General features: G+C 36.8%; 1 protein-coding gene across 4 annotated transcripts in view; it reads left to right on the forward strand.

The window, feature by feature from the left end:
- Positions 1-24795, forward strand: part of SH3GL2 (SH3 domain containing GRB2 like 2, endophilin A1) — a 101136-nt gene that overhangs the window by 46126 nt on the left and 30215 nt on the right. Inside the window, exon 2 of one of the 4 annotated variants that reach the window (XM_083883932.1) lies at positions 1227-1312. The exons of the other annotated variants lie outside the window; for them this stretch is intronic. Coding sequence (XP_083740058.1) covers positions 1283-1312 — 30 coding nt within the window. The 5' untranslated portion in view covers positions 1227-1282. The remainder of the gene's footprint in view (positions 1-1226; positions 1313-24795) is intronic. 4 annotated transcript variants of the gene reach the window in all.

Below are 24795 nucleotides of genomic sequence, written 5' to 3' on the forward strand. Positions count from 1 at the left end.
GAGTTAGAAAACCTGGTTCTTATCTGTCTGAATCAGTCAATGCTTCATGCCTTTGATATAGTGAGAAAATTTGGTCTCATACTCACCTTGGGACTATCATCTCTCTTTTTGTGGCGGATTCATTGTACCCCTTCTCTTACCAGGACCTAAAACATTCAGAAAATGGGAGAATTCTTCTTAACACTAGTAATGTTCATCGTCTGTGCCTCCTGTTCTTCTTAGCAGTCTTTCAGTCACCAAAATGGGAATATTATACCTTATTTCTGAATCAGATCTTAAAAATATACAAGTGATCTTTCGAGTGACTGGGAACATGGCTGTGAGATGTGATCTTCTCTTGCCTGGTTTCTCCATATTGGATTTGGAAGATTTGTCTATGGACTGAGAGTAGGGCAGTGAGTCAACATTTGTAACATCTCTTGCTTAAGTTATTTTACTGCCACATAATTTTTGTTACACCAAATTTTAATTTAACACTAACCAAAACTCTGCACAAGGTCTTAAGGATTAGTGTTATAATTAAAAACCTAACATAAACCATAGATGTGCACAGTTACTGAAAATGTTTTTCTGCACTCCCTTCCCTTAAATATTCTCTGAGGTTTTTTGAAAGCTGCAGATGGAACAGAAAGCTGCTCTGCAGGTGGAAGGTGAAACACAGGAAAACAAACAAAATATTGTGGTTTGAAAATTGAGCTTAGTCTGGTGTATGTGGGTGTTAGTGAAGCATCAAGTGGTCTCCATAAGAGTGAATCCGTACATTTTTCTTTTCAGCAGAACATCATAAACAATTCATTCCACAGGACACTAAGGCCTGCTGGCATCTGTAGAGGTAAAGCAAGCAGGTTTTAGTAGTAAATGCTGTAAGAAAAGGAGGATTGGGGTGGGGGGAAGGAAGTGTAATGTTTTGGCTTCATCACAACAATATTTAAATGCCGACTGTGTCCTAGGCCATCTGATTACAGTTAATCCTGTGCATTTAGAGCAATTGGGTCACACATGCTCTGGAGACATCTGCTGCAGTATAGGAGCAGGACAGTGGGGCAAGGAGGGAAGTCTGTTTATAGAATATGCATTGATGTGTCCAGATCCTGTGACCCAAAAGGTACCCTGTCTGTCAAACAGTCAAGCAAGGAATTTATGTATCTTTTCTATGCTCTTTTATCATGCTGGTGTAGCAAGGCCTCCGTAGTAGAACTCAACCGCTTTTCCTCTTTCTCTGACAGGAAAGTGTGTAATATAGGCTCTGCTGAATCTTAACTTCACTCACATTTTGCTTTACATGAAGGAGTTCCCTGTATTTTCCACTTCTGTGAGTATTTGTGGATGCAAAGTTCTAGAAATCATGTGCAATCATTTTTGTAAAGTCTGTTTTGAAAAAATGAGGAGAAACGTAGAGAAAATGGCATCAATGGACACTAGGAGATTTAATTGAGCAAATACTCTTTTATAGAGCAATAGCACTTTTTTCTTACTGCCTCCTGTGACAGTGCCTAAAAGATTTTTAACTCTTTTCAAAGGTGAGGAAACCAAGGCAATGGTATAGACAATTTCCTTGGCTCTCCTGTGTAAGTATCATTTGTATGGGATGTGCATTTTAAAAGAGTAAAATCAAAAGCTATTTTTTTAATGCTTTTAGTGGGAAAATGGGTCATGCAGAGCTGTCTTAGGAGTTTGGACACAGCATTACTGAGATCCATTTCCATGTGTGTAGAAAACCCTAATAAACATAGTTTGTTTAGCAAAGTTATATCATTGCTGCTTATGTGCAGGCAGAGAAGATGCTTCTTATATAGCTGTTGCTCTTACAATTTCATCTGTAGAGTTAAAAAGCAGACTAGGTTAATGACATAAAGATTACTAAAATGTTAGTTTTACCCTCCTGGACTTTTGAAGACCTTAATGAGGAAATTGATGTTGCTAATAATGTTTTAGCCTTCAGTTTAAAGAGATTTTATTTGTAGAAAGAAGAACTCTTACTAATTCCTGATTTTGATAAAAATATGCGCTTTTCCATTCTGATACTGATGCCATGATCACAGACACCTACACTTTCAGTTAAGTTGCCTAAACTTAGCACCAGACAGGATCACTCTTAACAGAAGTTTTATTTAAAGACCACTGTGGGTCCGATAAAATTTGTCTTCAGAGGAATTCAGGGGCAGACATAAGAATACAAGTGGAGGTGTGATTATCTCACAGCTACTTACATCTGTATTAGTCAAAATCCCTGGTAAAATGCCCAAACTCACTTGTTCCTTTCCAAATAAACAGACGTTGCATGTAAGTGAACAGCTTGTGTTAAGAACATCAAGCTGCTAATTAAATTCTGCAATACTTTATTTCATTTAATCACCCAGTGAATATAATCCTAAGAAGTATATTGCAAGAAGAAAATTGTACTTTGTGAAACTTCATATCCCTGACAGAACCAGAGCAATGACTGGTTCTTGACATTGTTATCTCCCTACCTGCATTAAAAATAGAACCTGCAAGTACCTGAGCTTATATTTGATTATTTATGTATCATCCATAACAAACAGAAGCAATAAAATATGTCCAACTTTGATGATTCTTCGTAATATTTACAATTTCAACCTTAAAACTTTCTAAAAATAACCATTCAACAAGTAACAGAAGGACCACTCTCTTTTCTCTGGTTTTTCCTTTATGATCATGAACTGGATCAGTGAGTTTGAAATTAACTAATAGGTGGCACTGAAAACTCATTAAGAAATCAGTTTCTTTTGAAATTGAACATGAGTAATGTCCACCCCACTTACAGATTGTGCCACTTGGGAATGGCAATGATGGACTATGATCATAGGAATTGCCTTATCATGAAGACCTATTGTGTAATTAGAGACTGTGTCTAGGTGTCTTCAGATCACTGGAGAGTATTAGCACCTGTTTTCAGAAACTAATTTTTTAAAAAGACCAAATATTGCAAAACAAGTCAGTTGAGTAATTTTTTCACATGGAATATCACAGGAGAACATGGTATGAAGATAATGTTATCCAGACAGGGAGTCTTCATAAGTATTCTGTTTCTTTTGGATCTGTCTTTAGCAGAAAGATTTCATCTGCTTCTTTTCAAGGAAAAATTAAAATACCTATCTTCTTAAAAATACAGAAGACTAGTAAGTGATGCTTTTTCATGTCTTGCTGTTATACCTTGTTTACTTAGAGTGTTTGTTTTTCCCCTATTGCACTGTATTTTGAGTGTGTTACTCCAGAATAAAAGGAAATGTATAGGAAATTTGAAAAGCATGTTCAGTCTCATCTTTTAAATGCAAATGCATACATATGGAAAGAATATCTGCTGTTGTGGTGTTGTATTATATATTGTAAATTAATTACATTTGTACTTCAAGCACTGACTTCCATTATGTCTGGCTACTATCATGAATGGCATATGGAGCCATAAAGAAAGGATAACTGTGGAGTAGGCATTTAGTCATTCTCCTTCAGAGAAGAGGTGATGGCATCAGATCTCCTTTGAGCAAGACATCCTTGGGAGCTATATCACACCAGTGTAAGTGCAAGGTCTTTCTACAGCTGCAAGGCACTGTGTCCTACATTTGCAGACTGCAGATGGCTTACCTAGATGGCCAGGACACGTTTTAATATGTATTTCAAATGGCTGACTGTCTGAAAACTCAGCTGAACAGCAGTCAGCATCCTTGAAGTTGACTCTGGATTTAAATGAGGAGGACAGCAGTTTGCCCGGGCTGCATGCTGCTAGATTTTGCTTCTGTCTGTGAGTTCCAGCTCTTGCACCACTCTGCTTTGTGGTGGGATTTGCCCTTTAATGAGGAAGGGGACCATGGCCAAAATTATCTCTTTCTGAGTCAGTTTGCCTAAGTTGAATTCTTGAGATTTTTAATAGAAAATGTAGTTGTGTATATAGCAAGAAAATGCACATTTCATGGAGTAAGTACAGATTTGCCCACAGCTTTACTGGCACATTTTTGTCCAGATTAGTTACATCTGGAAAGAAAAACTATTTTGTTGATGGTGCAGCCTTGTCAAGACATTCACAGCTAATTAGGATGCAATTAGGATCCTCTTATCTGTTGCATGAGAGGTATCTGGGTTAGTTTGTGTCCCAAAATTGTGGGTTTGGTTTTGGGTGCCTTGTTCATATTTGTGCTGGTAGTATCCTGAGAATGGCAGTGTCTCTATGTTGATATGTTCTTAGCAGATTTAAAAAACAGCTAAAGTTTTACTGCTGCAGTAAAATTTGAGACCCAGTAACTTGTATTGCACTTTACAGTAGCACCCAAGCCAGATGGTCTAATGGGACATTGCAATGCAGTTACTCTCACTAGGACCAGATGGAGCTGCATGGTCACGTTGCAGTTGCCAAGGGTTGCCAACTGCAGTAAAGGCAAATACAGTGTTTGGAGGCCTGAGTTCTGTATCTGAGTATTCACACGGGGTGTGTGGACCCAGATTCTCTGCTGTCTTCCTCCTGTGATCTATCACTCACTTCCTGTGCTCTATATTCTTACAAAGTAATGCTTAAGCTCACTGTTAGAGTCTTTCAGTAGTATCTAAAGGTATTTTGCAATGATGTGAGAAGCAGATACCAAATGATCATTTCAGATAATGAATGAAATTGGCACAGTGCTGTTGAAGTTGTGAAGAACTTTAGAAGTCAAAATCAGCTTTGCTTTGTACCCTTTGCCTTCATCCAAAGTCAGGAGTGGCAGTTGAAGCTAGCTCTTAGGATTCTCATTTGCTGTTGGTATCAGGAGCATTTACATGACCAGCTTTTATTAAAGCTGATCAATCTGAAGCTAGATCCATGCTGAGCAGATTGCACTTTTGATACAGTTGGTAAGTGCAACGTCTTGATCAGAAATTAAAATGTGTAAGTATTTAAATTAATTGAGGTGTAAGATACTCAGTCTTAAACCAGTGAAGAAATAGAACTTTGCTGCACCTGTATTTAGCATGCCTCTTTTTCCTATGCTTTGGGGCATTGTACCTTAGACCAGAAGAAAACAGAACAAGAAAGGAAGCATAGCTTCTGCATGGAATAGTGTCAAGCCTCCACAGCTTAAAAAAGCAATTAGTACAAACCTTTTTAAAAAAGCATACTGCATTATCAGGTTAATCATTCCATTAATCATATTCAGAAGTGTAGCTTGCTTTTCAGCCCTTTAATGCTGAAGTTAGATGGTTCTGGTAGACCTTCCTGTAAAGTCCAACATGCATCTACCAAATTTAACAAAATCATGACCCCAAGTGATTTATTTTCACCTCAAAGTGTCTATCTTCTTTTTTGAATGGTAACTCTCTGGTTTTCTGCATGTCAATGTTAAATATCTCTCTAACAAAGGTAATGGTTACTGCAGATGTCTAGCAGACATTATATCCTAATATATTTCAAAGATTGGTAGTTTTGTGCTGTACATCCTTCAAATACTAATTTTTGTAAACTTGCTGCGAATTATATATATGTATAGTCACAGATCCACAATATTTTTTGAACATACTCTCTTTTAAGAAAGGCTTGTTTTGGTTTGGTTTAGATAATTGTAACTCAGTTCATTTAAAATTCCATTAAATGTTATAAATACTGCAGCCACATATGGCAGCCAAACTCGTCTTACAGCTAGATAATCTTTCTGATGTTGGTTTGGGACACACTGCAGACCAAGAAGAAGAGAAGAAAGGCCTTGACCTTTTCTTTAATACTCAAAGATAGCCCCTCAAAACTCACAGAAATGCTTCTCCACAGCTCTTACTCATTGTTTTGCAGAACACACCTTCAGCCAGTAAGGCAAAGGAAATTTTCAGCAAGGAACAAGAATAAAATAGCATAAATAGTAGCCAGCCTAACCAAAAAAGTGGGTTTATGTTCTCTCCAGCTGAGACTCCATCAGAGTTCAACCGATGCAGAAATAGTACAACTTAAATTGATATCACAGGCTCACAGAACTTCGGCTGGGAATTGAACTCTCACATTCTAAACCCTCTTTTTACTGACTATAGCTACCCTAATAATATCTTTAGGAGGAAGAAATGTGCATTGAAAAGAGTTGAAGGTAAATTAGGGTCAAGACCTAGGATACAGTAATGTACCTCAATGCTGCAGTGTGTAGCAAGCTTTTACGTATTCCATTAAAAGGTAATGAAGGCTCCAAAACTGGCAGTTCCATCAGGGAGACATCCCCATGACTCATCTTGCGTAAGCAGAGCTGAGTCCTCATGCCAAATATAGAATAAAATACTCCCATTCTATGACGTGAACGCAACATAGTTGTGGAAATTTTTTTTCCTTTTTAAATTTTTTTTTCTTTTTTACCTTTAGCTTTATTTTTAGTTGTGATTTTGTGGCTTTTAATTAAGCAAGATTTTCACAAACTCATAAAGTCTCAGCATGGAACTAAAAAAAGTCAATCAGACGTATGTGTATGTATAACATATTGTTACCACAACCAGATCATTCAGCACTATTTTAATTGTGATAGTTTTCAATTTGGAGGGCATTTTATTAAAAATGTACATTAATTTCCCTGTGTTCCATCATGATTTTAGAAAATGTGTCTTTTTAAGGGCATTAGGGAGTACATTTGTTAGATGTATAGAAAAACAATCTAAGTTTTTTCTTTTATATTGTGTGACTGTAAATGGTTAGATTAAAAAAAAGAGCCATATTTTTACTGTGTTTTCACAGCACCATGCCCAAAGATGTATTTTTTATCTTTTATATTTTGTCATAATACTATTTTTAAACATAAGATGTTAGTCATAATAAGTCAAGACTTTCAAAGTAGCAGTAGCCATGACAACCCTCACTCTTGGGGGTGCAGTACAAGGTATGTCGTGTGTCGCTGGACATATACTGCACGTGACTGGATGAAGTGTTACTGTGTATGGTAAAATTACTTATGACTTCATTAAAGACTGCTTTTTCTAGGTCATGCAACAAATTAGCCATAAACTGCAATTCAGAAAATCAGTTGTCTCTGATGTACTTGTTCTATCAAACAGTAGATAAAGACACTGTTTTGCAAGCAAGGTCTACTAAAAAGGCCATGTTTTGTTCTTTTTATTTCTTTCTATTTTCACTTTTATTCTCACATTCTTCTTATTTTTCTTTATTTCCTCCCTTTCTTTTTCTTATTTCTCTGTTTTTCTTTTTTTCTGTTTCTCTGTTTTCTGCTCTTCATCATCCTTTGTAATTAGCACTAGTGAATTTCTAAAACAAGTAAATAGACTCTTTTTTTAAATTTACTTGGAAAATGCACATGTTTTTTAACCTCATCTGAGTTAACTCATCTGAGTTGATCTTTAACTGCATAATTCTCACTGCAGTGAGTTGGAATAATTGAGATGTCTTGCAATACCTACCTTTAAGTATTTCAGAATTGAAATACAACACATTTTCTGAAGACATGTTTTCCCTGAGGACATGTGGGGCTCACCAAGGCAGTATTTCGATGAATGATGTTCTCTTGAGCACCATCAGTATTCAGCAATGCAGTTAGAAGTGTCTGAATGAAACTCTGATGCTCCTGTCGCTAACTGTACTGCAAATAAAATAATTCTGTGAGCAGGGTTTAAGCATTGTATGTAACAGCAAAGGTGTTTATGATCATGTATGCTTGTCAATCTATAAATACCAGATTAAAAGAATATCAGAACGGTATTTAGCTAACATAAAAAAAACGAGTTTTCTACAGTTTTTATCAAATTCAAACTTTTTTAGCTCTCAGGTAATAATTTATATGGTGGGAAATGATGTTATGAAGAATTTATTCTTTATGCGAGTTATGGTTTTGTTGTAAGACAATTCTGTACAGTAGAGATGAAACAACGTAAGATCCATGGGTTTTTAAAATTAATGCTGCCCATTCTACGTAGTGAATGAGAAAATGATATTGAAACTGCAAAAACTTGTAAAAGTTTATACACTTTAGTAATATATTCAGAGAGCACAGTAGGAGCTAAATTAAAGTTACTTAGAAAGTCTAATTGCTCAATTTCCTGTATTTTTGAATACATCTATAAAACCTTCCTTAATTTTAAAATAATTTTATGCACGTGGTTTAGTTTATGTTTTTATGTCACTAAAATACACTTACATAGACAGTATTTTAACAATAAATATAGATATAGTATTTCAGATATAATTTTAGATTGCAAATAACTCATTAGAAATACAATTTATTATTAAAGATACATTGATTATTGTTACATACTCTTATAAACTTACATAATATTATAAATTTAAAATAGATTTTATTTAAAATTTTATATATCTATTTATTTAATCAAAGAATGCAAATCTTCAAGTTAAGGCAACTGCTGCATTATGTCTCTGAATATTAAGGAATTTTTACTTTTCAGTTGGACAACTTGAACAAAGCTAACCTAGATTTTTTTAGGAAGTTGCTTGGGAATGAAATTGGGAAAAATTGTATCCAGGCAACAGTATCTTAGGTCTTAATTTTACAGCATATTAGATCCACTTACTCAATATTGAAGCCATCTTCTGATCAAAAAAGAGCAACTTAAGTAAACATCTTGTTTTGTATGTTGTTCATATGTCTGGATTTCTGGTAAATGTGGGAGTTCCTCCACATTAATACACAGCTAACAAGAAGTTAGCAGGTAGTTCACTTGCTCTGTATTGTTACAGGCGTGCACATCAAGCTTCACTGACAGCAGTGTAAAGTGGGGTGTTTTGACAGGCAGTGTCCTCTGTATTGAATGTAAGTATTACATTAGCTTTCAAATGGCATCAGGAGGTTAATGTAAAAACTGTCCTCCCCTGTAAGGATCTGGTGGCACCTGCTTCTCAGGAAAGCCAGTCTGAGGATGTATTATTCTTGCACTGTTGAGGTAGCAGGGACATGGAGTCTCCTGTTCTTGAGCCTGCGCATGGTGACCTTGACTGCTCAGAGGGAGGATGATGGGACATTTGCTCTAGTCCCCAGAAACAGTCTTGGAGGGCAGGGTAGTGATGCATATGGACCATGACATTTAACAAAGTTATCTGTGCTAAGCAAAACAACTGGAAAATTCCAGACAGGAAGGGAGGAAGAATATGGGGAAGAGCTAGGTCCACTGGGGCATTTCACATTATGTGAGGACAGACTGGGCATGGCAGCCTTTCCCCCAAGAGAAATGAAGGGGAGCCTGGCAGTTTAGGGTGGTGCTGTCCAAGAGCTGTCAGTACCAGCTTCTTTTTTGGCCTGGTCAAATTGGTCTCTAATGCAAAAAATCACAGAGGTGACAATCTTGCTTGTGATCTAGCATCTTCCACTGGAGTTTGCTTTTCAGTTTTGTCATTTGTACAAATTAAGAGATAAATCTGATTTACCTCTCTTGAGATAAATCCCAGGAGAGTTTCTTGTGATCAGCACAGAATATTCTCATGCATTGCTTAGGCCAGTTACATGCTGCATGTTTGTATCTCACATGACAGTATGAGCAAACTGACTCATATCAAAGATGATAATAGTGGTACCCCTGGCATATTAAATTATGTAATGACCCTTACTTCTTTGCTGAACTTGGACATAATCATGTTAATTATTCTGGTATGTTTGACTTCATATCTTCAAGATAGACCAGTAATTTCTCTACTTGCAGAAAATCTTCTCTAAGGTATATAGTATTTGAGCATGTGGAAGGTGAGTGTGTTGTTGTGGAATGTGAGCATTATGTTTACTGTAAAAGGTGATAGTTGGGTTTTTCTTTTGACTTGTGGCAGATGTGACTACTCTGTTCACTTCTCCTTGGCATTTGTATATGTCAGAAAGTCAGTGATAGCCTATGTCTAAATCTATCTTTGATAGAAGGATTGCTCCCAATATTATATTTTGTCAGGACTACCTATTTCTTAGATAAAGTTCTGTATTTATTTTTTTTCATTTACAGGGCTGTCCCTTGGATTTGAAGGTGGTCATTTTAAGATTTTTTTAAACTATAAATTCAGCCGAACCAGCTTAAAAGAAACCTGTCTCATAACCCAAAAGAACATTAATCTGGAGGACAAAATGTGGAAAAGGATAAATACAGGAATATATTGAGATCTTATGCTTTGTGATGGTAAAGAGTTCATAATTTTTTTAAAGGAATACTGTAGAGGTTTTTGTTGGTTGTTTTTCTAGCCTGTAATTTTGTTGTTGTTTTCAGCTAATTTATGTTTTCAGCTAATTTAAATAAAATGCTCTGACATTTTTCTGAGTATTTATGAATGGCTCAGGAAGTTTATTAAACAGCCTAGAACAATGCTGAGATACAACAGTGGAGAGAAACCTGTTCATAAATAAATTATATTTACTGACAGGAAGTCAGTGTACTTCTCTGGTAATGATTCTAACTTGATAATGCAAAGTATCCTGTAGTTCTTAAAGGATAGGGGAATTTTTATTTATTTTTTTTAATTGTATACCTGCTTGAGAATATCTCATTTTGTAAGAATTTCTTATTTTGGAAGAATTTATCTGTATCTTAACTCTTGTGTGAAATATTTCTTTCAAATTCTACCTCCTTGAATGCTTTTAACAAAGCCACACAGTAAATTTAAAATACAAATTATTTATTAATGATCAGGTAATGACTTCTATTTTAAAGCTGGTAAACCTTGTTCATGGCACAAGTGATAATGTTGAAGTTGCATGTCTATGTAGACATATGCTGTGTGCTGTATGCAGCAATTCCGTGTTATTTATTCTGAATAATTCAGGGAAAAGAAGGGCAATGAAACTGGTGAAGGGTCTTTAGCCCAAGTCCTGTGAGGAGTGGCTGAGGGAGCTGGGGGCATTTAGCCTGGAGAAAAGGAGGCTCAGGGAAAACTTTATTGCTTTCTACAGCTGCATGAAGGGAGAGTGTGGTGAGGTGAGGATCAGCCTCTCCTCCCAGGCAACCAGTGGCAGGGCAAGAGGAAACAGCCTCAAGTTGCCAGCAGAGGTTTGGATTGGATTTTAGGAGAAACCTTTTCACAGAAAGGATGATCAGACATTGAAAAAGTCTGCCTGGGTTGAATCACCATCCCCAGGAGTGGATGAGGCACTTAGGGGCATGGCTTAGCAGTGGACTTGGCAGGGCCAGATTAACTGGTTTGGACTTGATGGTGATATTTGAGGTCTTTTCCAACCTAATTGAATCTATGATTCCAAGACTACCTGTGAAAAAGGTGTGGTTTTAGTAGTAATTTACCTAAGTAATTACCATGGAAAATTGTTGATAAAATAAGGCTGTCCAAGTTTCAAAATTGACTTCTGGTTATCTGTGCCTGCTCTCTCACTATATTGAAGGTAAGAAACATCTGTCCGTGGACAATGTTTGCTTCAGAGACTCCCAATGCCCACCTAACCTCTCTGCTTCATATCTGCATGAGTAGCATTGCACTGGAGATGTGTAGGAGATATATCACATGAGATTCAGGCCTGGTGGATTAATTCTCAACCTCAATGGGCCACATTCTGGTTTTGCAATGTGTAAAGCACTGTAGAGCTCTAGAGATGTCATAGCTTACTGGATTCTATATATTTTTTTCAGATAACCTATTTTCTTGTGACATATATTACTCCTATGAAACCATGCAAAGTTGGGAGGGAGATGTGGGACCTCCATCACTGATAATATCACAAGACAATGGTTTCATCTTAAAGATAGTTCAAAACTTCAGCAAAAGAGAGAGAACAGACTTGACTTGCTGTTCCTAGTGAGGATCTGATGAGCTGTATTATATATAACTGGAGCATGTCAAAGACCCTCTGAACCTTGCAAATACTGAGTTGCAGTAGCAAATCTGAGAAATAGCAGACTGTCAAATCACTGTCTCAGGACAGTGCCAAATAAGCACTACAGCTTGAAAGCATTCTGCAATTGATTAAAGAGCTCTGCTCAGTGCTATGCTAGAGAGCTATGAGAAAGCAGATACTTCCTGCAGAAAACAAAGCAGAATTTAAAACCTCTTTAGGGCTCAGAATTCAGCATCCTTGCTAAGTCAGAAAATTTTTATAAGGTGAGAATAAGGACTTGAAACTTTATTGAAGCAAGAATCTGTTTGATATGAAGAAAAGATGATTTAAGACTAAAAGTCTATACTCTAAAGAAACAAACAAAGATTTGTCTGTCTCATCTTTTATGTCATCAGCAGTCACAGTGGGTCTCTGTAAGCAGAGTGCAATCTGTATATAATGTGATCATAGTTTTTTTTTTTTTTCAGATAGTGGTAGGGACAAATTTGAGTTATATTTCTGATTTTGTACTTCAGTAAAACACAAAGGTTTTAATTCTTCTTAATAATTCTGATGCTACGGAAGCAATATTAATTTATAGTATATACAGGAAAAAAATATGGAAAATTGTTCCAGTAAGTTGAATTGAAGCTTACGTGTTTGAAGAAATGTTCTCTAAAGTGGAAGTAAAATAAACCAATTAATGTAACCTAGGATGGCATATGATCTGTAAATATGTTATTATATGAGTTATTAAGGTAATTAAATGACCTGTCTCAAGGTGCTAAAATAACTCAGTACTGGTAAGGAGGTTAGCAAAGTTTCATCTAGAAGTCACCAGCTTGTATCAAGATGAATTGTGTAAGTGGAGCTAAAAGTAATGACGCACCTGGTCTGCTGCGAAGCAGTCCACTACTCTGCTTTAAAGCAAAACTGACCATGTTCAGGGAATTAGTCTTCTGACTCCCAGGGATGTTGCTGTGAGCACTGAGTGACATAGCATCTTATAAACAAGCTTCACCCGTCCAGGAATTTATGGCCCCAGGAAAAAAAAAAACATTTTTTTCCAACAATTTATAAAAAATTTCAATTAAATAATAACAAAATGTTATTTCTAATGGGTTTTGTTTAATAATATCTCTGGGATTGCATGTTCTACTGTGTCAAAAATATTATTACTCAGTGCAGGGTTTTGCCTGGGCTTTGTTCGAAAGAGAGTGAGGTAGTGTAGTAAAATTTTATGACAATTTGTGACAGGAATTTGTTTCGCATGATGCATTAATGTACAATTATATCAATAACCTGATTCAACATTTACAAAACAAGAGCACTGTTTTTAAAGTTATGTTCTCTCTGGGCCAGTTTCATAAATTGAAATCGCTTGATAATGACTCAAATTTTTGTGGGTTTTTTTTTATTCAGCAATATTGTATATAGATCCAAGGTTTCTCTCCTATGCAAAGGGATTGGTATTAGCTGGAAGCATATTTTAATATTTTGTTTACACTGCAGAATTCAAAATATATTGTTTACTTTTGCATTTTTTCACATAGACCTCCTTACATTTTTACCGATTGATAGAACTGACCTTTGCTGAGTTAATTGGTAAGAGAGTCAGCATTTGCTAGACTTATTCTAACAACTGGACAATTAATTATCATTAAAGCTAATATGATTTAGGAAAATTAATTCAACTGCATATTTAGTTGCCAAAATACATAAACAAGTTTTAACCTTAATATTTATAAATGAAACTGAAGCTATCAGCTGAGTAATAAAATGCCTTTAGATGCTTCAGAACTGGAACAGAGTGCTGGTATGAGAAAACTGTTGTGTTGGTGATGTGATGTGTGGAAGTGCTGCATCATTTTGTTACAAAGGTATCTTTTTACTTGGAAGTAGGTGAAGCGAGTGTTTTTTGTGGCCCTCACTTTCCTCTCAATTTTTTGTATCAGTGTAGCAAGGTGGAACCAAAATGTTTATTTGCTGAACTGAAACCCTATGGGCTTGCAAACTGATGCAGTTTGCAGGTACTTTCTGCAGGGTAAATGGTGATAAGGCCAGTTATATAGGTGATGCTTTGGAGTTATTTAATAAGTTAGCAGTCAGTTGTTTTGGGACATTGGTATGATAGAAAATTTCTTGCTAGCATACTTTGGGATTGAAAAAACTATAGTAGAGTTGTGAGGCTTCATGTATGTAATGGAGAAAAATTTGGTGAAGTTTTTATGGTCTAGTAACTCTGGGTTGGCATTTTTCAGTTGTTCTTGCAAGCTGCATGCTGTTCTTTATTTGTGAGGAAACATGTATATTTTTGTGAACAGCTATTGAACTGGCATAAGTTAGCCTGCTAGTTAACTGCTCATCATAATAAATGCAAAAAACCTACCAAGGATAAGGAAAAGATCAGAGAATAATGACAGGCTCGGGAGCCCTTCTAACCTACTGCAAAGTACACTGAATCAGGGACTTATCATCATAAATTACCAAAAAAATACTATCAGAGGGGGAATGTTGAGTCATTATACTTAGTGCAAAATCTAAGATGATTTAAAGAAAAAAAACCTCACTTCACTAATTGGGGCACATTCCCCTCGTGGTTTGAACAGACTGCAGAGAAATCCTTTGCTTGGACAACTCTTCCATAACTTAGTTTGTTCCAGTCTATGTCCCTTCAAAAGGTAACACGTGTTTCTTTGACCTGGAGACTTTCCATCCACTGCATGCATAATTACTCCTCTTGTGGGAGGTCTCTGAAATCAATTTTAATGTGTTGCTAAAACCATTGCCAAATGCTTAGATGAAGGTAAGATGAAGGCAGATGTGGAAATACTCTTCCAGGGCATGGTCTTGAGAAATTGTTTTTATTGCCAGAAAGATATCTTCTACCATGAGAAGCAATGCAACAAAAAATTTATATAGTGGAAAAGACTTAGATAAATTTCATTTCATACTCAAAAAGAAAAGTGCTTTATGTAGTGGTTTATTTGCATATACTTCCGGTGCAGCTAGAGAAATTACTTAGGTAACTTCTCTATGCAAAAGTACTAACACTCAGAAAGACGTTGTTACAATGACAAACATCTTTTTTTGCTGTTATTCAGCCAGCTGGTGCACATGGACATTAATCTGAAGCAAAGTCGAATCCTTTCAGGATATTGAATATTTGCTTAGGATATAATCCTTGCCCAGTAGCATTAGGTACTGCTCAGAAAAAAATGGTGTTAGTGTGAGACTGAGGAAAAATAATAATTTGAAATTTGATATAAGTGGTTACTATGAGACAGAAGGACTTCTGTTAAGAGCATTATAACATAGTTTAACACAGTAGTTATTCCTTTTTAGATCAAAGTTAAAAAAATTAAATAATTGCTGTTTCTCCAACATGTACTCTTCCTATGTGACTACTGTAATAGCACAAAAATATCCTGATCTCCATGGTTGGTAGATTCTGATCCTATAGATCTAGGGATTTTTTTAATAATAAAACCCCTTAGTCCTGACTCTCTGTCAATACATACCTTTCCCATTTGTTTTCTACTTAGAGGAATTATTTTAATTCTACTGGTGCCTCTCTAGAAAGCTTAACTCAGACACAAGTGAAAACCGGAGCGTGGAGCACGTGAAAGATTCAGCTCTGCGGCTCTCCCATACTTTTGAAATTGTTGTGTTAGCTCCTGAAGGTATGAGGAATGCATCTTTCTGTAGGCAGGTGTGACTGAGTCATGTCCTTGGTGCTGCAGGTCTCAGGTCAGGCTGTTTGGAGCTATTGCTGTCTTTCTCTAGCTGAATTCCAGCCAATCCTTCCTCGCTACCCAAGGCATTTTGATGCCTGCTACAAAGGTGGGTTTAGCTTCCTTCAGGACTATATGTTGGAGTATAAGCTTTCAATTTATAAAGAGAGGTGCGATTCATCCCAAAAATATTCTCTTTGAAATGAAAGTACTTAAAGTTCTCCCACCTGTCCAGTTTAGCTCCATCCACAGAGTCTAGAAAATTGCACATAAGCTCCTAATCTAGCAGAGATTTTACTTGTATTTCCTCCCTACCTATCAAACACCAACTGTCATTTTCTACACTCTCTGGGACCTTCCTTCCTCATGTTCAAGCCACTTGGACTCATATTTTTTATGCTGGTGCATAGGAGCTGCACAGCTCCATGCTTATATTGCAGTTACAGCTATTCTTTTCCGTTTTAGATTTATGTAGCTGAAAATTCTCTGCATGCACTGGCTGCACTGGCTTTTTTTTTTTTTTTTTTTTTTTTTTTTTTTTTTTTTTTTTTTTTTTTTTTTTTTTTTGTGTCAATTGTTTTATTCTTGTGCCCAGCAATTTCTCTTTATTTTTCTGTTTCTGCAGTGGTTTAATTTTCTTGTTTTGATTGTTCTAATTTTCATCATTTGTTTGATAGTAGATACTTTTCTTAGATGTATCTTTGGATATTGTTTTTATTCCCTTTACAGTTCTGTTCTATGTGTTTTTTTGCTTGTACTTTCCAGTAAACCTATCTTTCATTTCATAAGTAAGAAAAGGAAAAAAAAATAGGTTATATTTCTTAGACACAATAGTATTGGTGACTTTACTGACAACTCAAAATTTTTAGGATGGTTTGAAAAGCTTTATAGAACCATCCTTGAACCTAGCTTGAGACACTTAATGTGTCTTTAATTGTCTTTTACAGAATGACATTTAAGCATCTACTACTTTTAATTTTTATTTTATAGCTACTCTCTGAAAAGACTTTACATGGGGCTTACAAAATTCTAAAAAACTTGTGAGTTTAACAGTGTTAGATGTTAGCAGTGTGGTGAACTTGAGATGAATCAGTGGCACATCCAAGCGTTAGAATACCCACCACCATCTGTAATGAGGAAAGAACTGTGTCCTGATTATGAAGAAAGGCTCAAAGATAATATTCTGAGTCATACATAGCTCCACCAAAGTTTGTATAGCTGGTGTAGCTGAAGCTAAACTGTGTACACAGATATAGCTACTATTCTTCAAGTGAAAGATTAGCTTTGCTCAGGTACAAACACAGCATCTTGCAAAACAAAGCTGGAGCATGATTCCTCCTGAATAATCTTCAGACATAGACTTTTGACATGTTCCTAATATCTACATCAGACAATAGCAAAGCATGATCTGTGTATTAAAAATAATGAATAGAGAGCTTCGTATAATGTTGGTACTGACAAGAAAATAAGATCTTCTCATCATCTTGAATATCAAAGAATATTTACAAGGTCTCCCTGTTGCTAATAGTAACTGGCAAAATTGACAACAGCCATTACTGACTGTACATCCTTATTATGCAATTTAAAGTTCAATGAACACAGACTTATTTTGAGGACCTGACTGTAAGAGAGATTCCTAGTAATTGTGCCCCTGTGAATAGGAAGGAAGGAAGGTATTTTAGTGAGTCAGGTACTACAGTCCTGAAGAATGAGTCGAGTAAGAAGTAAAATTAGGCCCCTGAACTTAAGGAAAGCAGACTTCAGCTCTTCAAGGAGATAGTCAATAGGATCCCCTGGGGAACTCAGGGAAAAGAGTAGAACAGAGCTTGCAGATCTTTAAGAAGTCTTCGGTAGAGCACAGCAGCTGGCAATTCCCAGGACCAAGAATTCAGGCAAAGACAGCAAGAGATTGGTATGGCTAAGTAGGGAACTGCTGGGCAAACCAAAGGAAGAGAAGCAAATGGAGACAGTGAAAAATGAGGACTCATAACCTGGGATGGGTATAGAGATCCCTAGGTTCAGTTGTGTAGGGATGGGGTAAGGAAGGACAAGGCATTACTGACCTGAAACTGGCAAGGGAGGTAAAGTATAAGAAGTGCTCCTTCAGGTATGTTAACCAGAAAAGGAAAAAAGGAAGGTCAAAAGAGATGATACCCTCCCCTGCCCTACGCATCTCCATGTTAAGCTCTGATTTGATAAAAATCATTCTGTCACCTTGTCTTTGCAACTCTATTTGATGTAAATCATGTATAAGTATGATCAAACTTCACAGCCAATCTAAAGATTTCAATGCATTTCCTCCTGTGTCATCAGAGCAGCAAATTGCATATTTGGAGCTTCAGTGTTTGTGATTTCTGTTTCTCTAGCGCCATTTCTGCTGTACATAGATTGTTCACCCGAAGTGTAGTTAGTAAAGTATTCCAGTAGATGGGATCAGTGGAAGATATTTCTTTTCCACCATTTGTTTTAGGGAGAAAGACCTCTGATAGGGTGGGGGAGAAATGTCTGCAGTACAGGGCAGTTGGGATGCCAAGAAAGGAAATGTAAGCATGTGGAATGGCTGAAAACAGAATGGTTATGTGTTGACAGTAAAAAAACTACTGAGGAAACTCAGGAGGAAGACTAGAGTTCCACAAGCACTGGACATTTGATTATTATTTTACCATAGGCTAATGGTACAATATGGACAGCTAAGGGAGCTGACCATAGCTGAAGACTTATGGCTGAATGTCAAGTATTCTTATAGTACCTGCTATCTTGCATCTTCTACAAAGATAACTTTTAAAAACACCCTGTGCCTCCTGCTTGGAATAAGAGAAGATCAGAAAACAATTACTTCAGCAGTGGGAAAGTTTGCACACACAAACCATTTTGGGATCCATTTTGTATCAGGACTGGGACTGTTCCAAGATGCTTCAGAAGTTACCCACAGAGATTGAGCATTTTTGGTTTTTTTCTCCTTCATCCTGTTTTGTTGGGGTTTTTTTCACAGCATTGTATATAATATTTCTCTTATGACTCATGACTTACCTGACATCTTCCCAAACAAATCTATGACAGCTGAGGCTGACCTGATAATAAATAGGACTAGGTAGAAAGAAATGCCACTTATGTGAGAAGTGAGAGTGAGATTGTTTGTGTAAGGCTGGATTATGATACCTCAGAGAATATTCCTCAAATCCAAACACTGGTGAGAAAGCTGTCAGAATGGATGTATAGCTGACAGCATACCTGAAACTCTTCCGCTCTTTAGCTGCCATTGACAGTGCTGGCAGAAAAACAAAACTCAGTTGTGGTGTGGATAGTGAATAGTGGATATAAGCCTTTATACTGCTATGTAGTATATTTCTGCTCTGAGAGAGTAATACTTATAAAGCATTAATTGTACAAGTGTAAGAAAAAGTGAAACAAATTTTGAATGATGGTACATTTTACTTCTGAGTTATTGCAATAAAACTCTATGCTAAACTCTATCCAGTAATGGTTATTAAATTGATGGTAAAAACCTCTATATGATGAATACTGTCCCCTGTATGTGCAGTCCTAACTTAGGTCTAACTTAGATCTATCTAGGAGTGTTTTGTTGTTGTTTTGTTTTGTGTTGTTTTGTATACATACATACATACATATATATATATATATAAAAATTGGTTACAGGTAGGTTTTAAAAATATAGCATATGTCCACTGCTTTTCTTGAAAGCTCCCAGGGAGCTTTCTGGGCAAGACTTCAACATTTCTTCAGATAATTAGTGCTTTTTTAAGAAAAAAACCATGAAAAGGTTCATTCTTCAGTCATTTGAGGGACCTGTCTTATCTTCTAGGGTTTACAACAGGCATCAGTATTGGAAGTACAACTGTTAAAAAGGGAGTTATTTGGGGGATTTTTCACTGTCCATAATTTTGGATCTTAGAACTCCCTTTTTTATGTTGCACCTACTCAGTTTATAAATCAGCAAAAATGTGCTGTGTTTCTGAAACTTCATAATAACCTATGGTGCTTAGTGATTGTCAGCCTTGAAGCCAGCAGATTTCTTTTTCTGCATGCCTTTTTGAGTTGATGCTTCTGTAGCTCTGCATTGCAATTGTGTCTTAGTTATACCCTGCTTTCTTAAAATTTCTTCTTCTCTAAATATTTAACTTTATAAAAAGGTGCTGAACAGATGGTGAGATTCCAGAACATACCCTTGATCATATCCAAATGTTATCAGCCTAGAGGCAGAGTATGAACCATTAGTCTGTGAGAGTGATTGAGCCATTTTTCATTCATCTGTTTGATCATGCAGACAGTAGAATCTCTGACTGTTTACTGGGATAAACTCAAAAAGTATCAGATTAGGAATATTAGGCATTAGGAAGATTAGGAATGCTAGGCATTCTGGCCTTATCCACACCCCTTGCAGTTGTTCCCACCCTGTTCAGAAAAGGACCGCCATTTATCCTAACACAATGTGTAAGAAGCTTTTCCTGCATTTCTTGGTGTTCTTTGCCAGTTCTGGCTTCAGCTGAGCTCTGAAGATTTCCAATGCTGTTCCTGTATATGCAGTCAACATACATTCTTTCATTCCTTCTTTGCAGCGTCTAATAGTTGCCATTTCCTGTGCATAGAAGCTCAGCTGTGAGTGCCTGCTTAGTCAAGCCAAACATCTGATGTGTTTGCCTGTTCTCAATATGGAGACCCTACTTGTGCTCGGAGGTGGCTGCCTTTCAAGGTGTACCAGGCTTGCTGGCACAATCCTGTACTCTGTCTTCCTGTACTGCCTTCTGTGCAGTCACATCTATCATATCCTGGCTCTTATTGATGAGCCAGCTTTCCCAGAGGCAGCTGGGTATATTTGTCTTGGGGCTGCATTGTGCAGTACAGACATACACATCTGCCCTAATGGTGTCAAACAGGATACGTTTGATAATTTTAATTTGCAGCTTTGTCAGCATCCTTAACATCATCAAGTTTTGTTACCTCTGTTAGTGAAAGTATTTCTGTGAGGTAACTAGAAATACAGGAATGAAAAGAAAGCATGGGAGTGGGATGTCTAGATACAAAGGTTCTACTAAATGACTTAGTCCTTAAAAATTTTTACAAATACTGCCTAGGATAAAACCCAGCAATCCTTTGCACTGCACCGATGAAATTGTCTCAAATATCCACAAAACAGCAATATCTGTCTGAAAACTCTTATTACCATTTTCTCCATTGATAAGACTCACAGATGTAATACAAAATTACCATTATTACTTTATCCTTTGTAAAAGCAAAACCTTTAATTGGGTAAGCAGGCTACCATGCAGTAATTTTAATGTCTCAGTACAATCAAAATACATAGTTTACAGCTTTTTGTTACATACAAAAGAAAGTAGGATGTGCTGTGTCTTAGGAGCAGCAAAGTCTATAATGACAGCCAGAGTAAGAATGGTTGGTCATTTAACTCATCAAGAGCTATAGATTAATGGATTTTTATTGGGTAATTAAATTAAGAAACACTATATCATTAAGCTCATGGATCATGGAGAATATTCCTTGATATTTTTGTTTTGCAAGCAAGTTGTCTGTCTTGTGTATTTAATTACTTAGCATTTTCTGGTACCTTTTTAAGTGGGAATCACTAGACAAAATTTCACTGGTGCTATGATAAATTAACAAGACTTGGTGGCATTTACACATATGGGGGGATTCACACATTCTGCATTTGTAATGTTGTCTTATGCCTTTCTTACCTTGCTTTGTAACCTGCACACGTTCACTGATGACTTATTCTCACCACTGCCAATATCATGTTAGAAAAGGGGTTGGTGAATTAACAGGTCACCAATCTCTAGCGCAAGGTGTCTTCCATAGGATCTGTTAAAAACACAAGAAACACTGTAAGATACAAATTCATCAAACCAGGAAGAGCATGATGTTCTTGCCCTGTGCAGCCTTGCAAGGTTACAGAAAATTTCCTAACTTGCATGACCCTGAAAATAGTTCTGAGGCAGCAGAGAATTTTTGTGGAAAACGCTGTGAGCAACCTACTTGAATGTGTGCTGTCAACACAAGTTTCTCCTGTTCACTAATTGATCTTAATAGTGTCTTTTGGACCCTCCTCCACTTTCTGTGAGTTCTTTCCTCCCTTCACTTGCTTCAAAATTTTAATTCAAACTGTTCGAGAAATTCCTAAACATGCCTAAATCTCCTCTATAGTGTACTGGCAGTTACTGTTTACAGGTACTGTTCAGATGCCTTGAACTACAAAAATCTTTCTGCAGTTATTAATGGTGCTGATCTTGTGGGTTCCTAACTATCTTTACAAAGGGAATTTGAATCAGAAGCTATTACATAGAAGAGATTGCTAGGAAGAACAAAACATCATCATGCTCTATCATTTGACCTGTTTGAACAGAGCTCAGATCAGTCATCTCCTTGATTGTATCACATGAGGTGGCCAGTGTCATAAAAGCTTCAGTTTTATTGCTTTTGTCTGCAGCTTGCAGGAGACTTTATAGCTTCATGAAGAACATGAGAGATTTTTAGATGTATCCTTTTGCTGCATTTAGTATGTCAAAATTGAGGTGTACCTTTCCTCAGTACTACTGCCTCAGCAGTGGCAAGCATACAGTTCTGACAGGTTTAACTAGCATGATGATATATATATACTGTGTATAAAAATAGGCCCAGTGCTCCCTAGGCAGACTTACAGCTCCAGGATACAAAAGAGAGAAAAATTGAGGAAGTAGATACTACTCTTCATACAAAGAACAATGACATAGAAACATTAACAGCCTCATTTAAAGAAATGGCTAGCTCTGTCAGTATGTAGGTTGACCTGGTCCCAGTCTTGCAGTATATTGGAGTAAAATTTCTCAGAATTTTAAGCAGATTTTTTTCTGTTCCAGGAGAATAAAATTGTAACTTGATATTGTTTTCTGTTGATTGATTTTTCCAGTTTCAGATTTTAGGAGGATTGTAAAATTGGTTATTGGCAAAGCTATTTCAGGGCATAATGTCCTTACTTTAGGGTGTTTTTTCATACTTAAAACTTAGGGGGTTTTTGCTTTTGGGTTTTTTTCTGACACTCCCACAGTATAAGAGAAGGGAGTACTCATTTGCAATTCTGTTTGTTTTGCTCTGTTTGATAGAAGCAACATTGTATGTAAAGAAAAAGTGTCTTGGAAAAATCCCAACTTTACAAAAGAACTTTATACAGCAAATAAGAATTAGGAACTTATCAGTTACTCCTAAAGATAAGTAAAATGTTTGTTATAAGAGCAAATTACATGCTCTTTTCCATTAAGCACAGTAATTCTTTCTTCAATTTCCTCAGTAATTTAAAGTAGCATTATCCTTCAGAGTGGCTGTGCTGTGTTAAGATAAGCTTGAGAATGAAATAGAAACTGTAGAGCAGCAAAGCCTTTTCATCCCCTCACTTTATACTAAATAAAATGGGTCATCATGAGAGTGGAGTGCACTGCCAGGTTATCTTAGCGAAGGTTATACCGCTGCTGAAACTGTGAAAAAACAAAGCCAGGGTAGCTTGTGGCAGAACTGATGCATGAACAGATTCTACTGTGGTATGTAGTAATCAGAAATAAAAGCAAATGGTTGGGTGGCCACCAGAACAAGAGCTCATTATGATTTTTCTGACAGCTCCACAAATAGATGTTGCCTCATGTTTTTGAAGTACAGGAGATAGGCTACCCCCAGCTATACACTTTCTTCCCTTAGAAAAAAGACTTTGGGCTGTGCATTTTTACCCTCTTTTGACGTGTTTAAAAGGAGATGCAGTTGGCTTTAGTTTTCCTACTTCCACCCCCACATCCCTCCCCGACACATACCACTGTCCCCTTTCACAAGTGTAATGGCTGAACCAGCTGTACATTTCTGTGGTGCTGGAAGGAGGTCTTCTCCAAGTTCCTGTTTTTCAACCACTGCAACAGCCACAGCTTGCTTTCCCATATGTCTCTTTTGAAACTTCTAATACAAGCAGGATTCAATGGATCATGGCCCGCCTTGTCATGGTCCATTTATTCGTAGTGAAGAACTGTCATGGTCCATTTATTCGTAGTGAAGAACCTAAGGGTTGAAGAGTAAGAAGTTAAAAATAAGTCTTAAGAGCACCAATAGTACATGTATCCATGCAGTTTTTTCCCCCTGATTTGTCAGATTGTGTCTATCAAGCTAATTTTCACAGTGTCATTATATGCGATGTTCTTTTAGCTTTTGAAAAGTGCTGCTAAACTTATGTGTCAAGAATCTCTTTTGTACCTCTTGTTTAGCATTTGTCCATGTTTATATTGGCATAGAGTGTCTGGATATGAGATTTCTGGACCTTAATTAGAAGGTATAACATGACAGATTTGTAAATCCATTAGAATTCTTGCATATTTGAAGGAAATGATATAAAGATGGTTTATTTTTCTGTATCTTACCAGTCACAGAGTAGCTAAAGGATTAGATCACAGAGAAAATGTTACTCACAGTTCAGCCATATTCACAACGTGGCTTATTTATTGTCCACCAGTCTTCAAAATCAGTGACATATTCAGCCTAAATGGAGTATGAAAAATGAGATATTGCAAAATCCAATATGATTTGTCTCCATACTTCCTAGTTTCATTTCTAGATAGTTTTCAACCACTAAAATCCTTGATTTTGAGTTGCCATTAGCTAATGGTGAAAGAGAGAATGCTAGCACTTATATTTATAATATTTATATATTTATAAATATATTATAGATACTATTTTTGGGTTTTTTTATTATTTAAAAAAACCTCATTCATCCGTATTGATATGTATTGTAATGCCTGTATTACTCTGACTCCAGCCTGTGGTACTGCCTGGGATTGTTGTAACCAAGGTTGGGACCCAGCACTTGGCCTTGTTGAACCTCATATACTTGGCCTTGGCCATCAGTCCAGCTGTTCAAGATCCCTCTGCAAAGCCTCCCTGCCCTCCAGCAGATCAACACTTCTGCTTCACTTGGTATCATCAGCAAACTCACCAAGGGTAAATTCACCCCTCTCATTAGGATATTAATGGCCCCACTGGTGAATACCCACTGGTGACCAGCCATCACCTGCATTTAACTCCATTCACCACCATTCTCTGGGGCCAGCCATCCAGCCAGTTTTTCACACAGTGAAAAATGCACCCATCTGATTTCTTTGGGCCTCGTCAACAGCTTTACTAAAGTCCAGGTAGACAACATCCACAGCCCTTCTTCTCCCATCCATGAAGCAGGTCACTGCACCACTTCTGCTGCTTTCCTTTTGTAATGTCAGTGAGAATTTTTCTGCTGATCTCTGTGGTAAAAGGTCAATTCTGGCAACTTCAGCATGTTTCCTAATAAACAAGTTTTGCTACCTTTCTGCTGA

This window comes from Zosterops lateralis, assembly GCF_965231275.1.
Source record: "Zosterops lateralis genome assembly, chromosome: Z".
NCBI lineage: Eukaryota > Metazoa > Chordata > Aves > Passeriformes > Zosteropidae > Zosterops > Zosterops lateralis.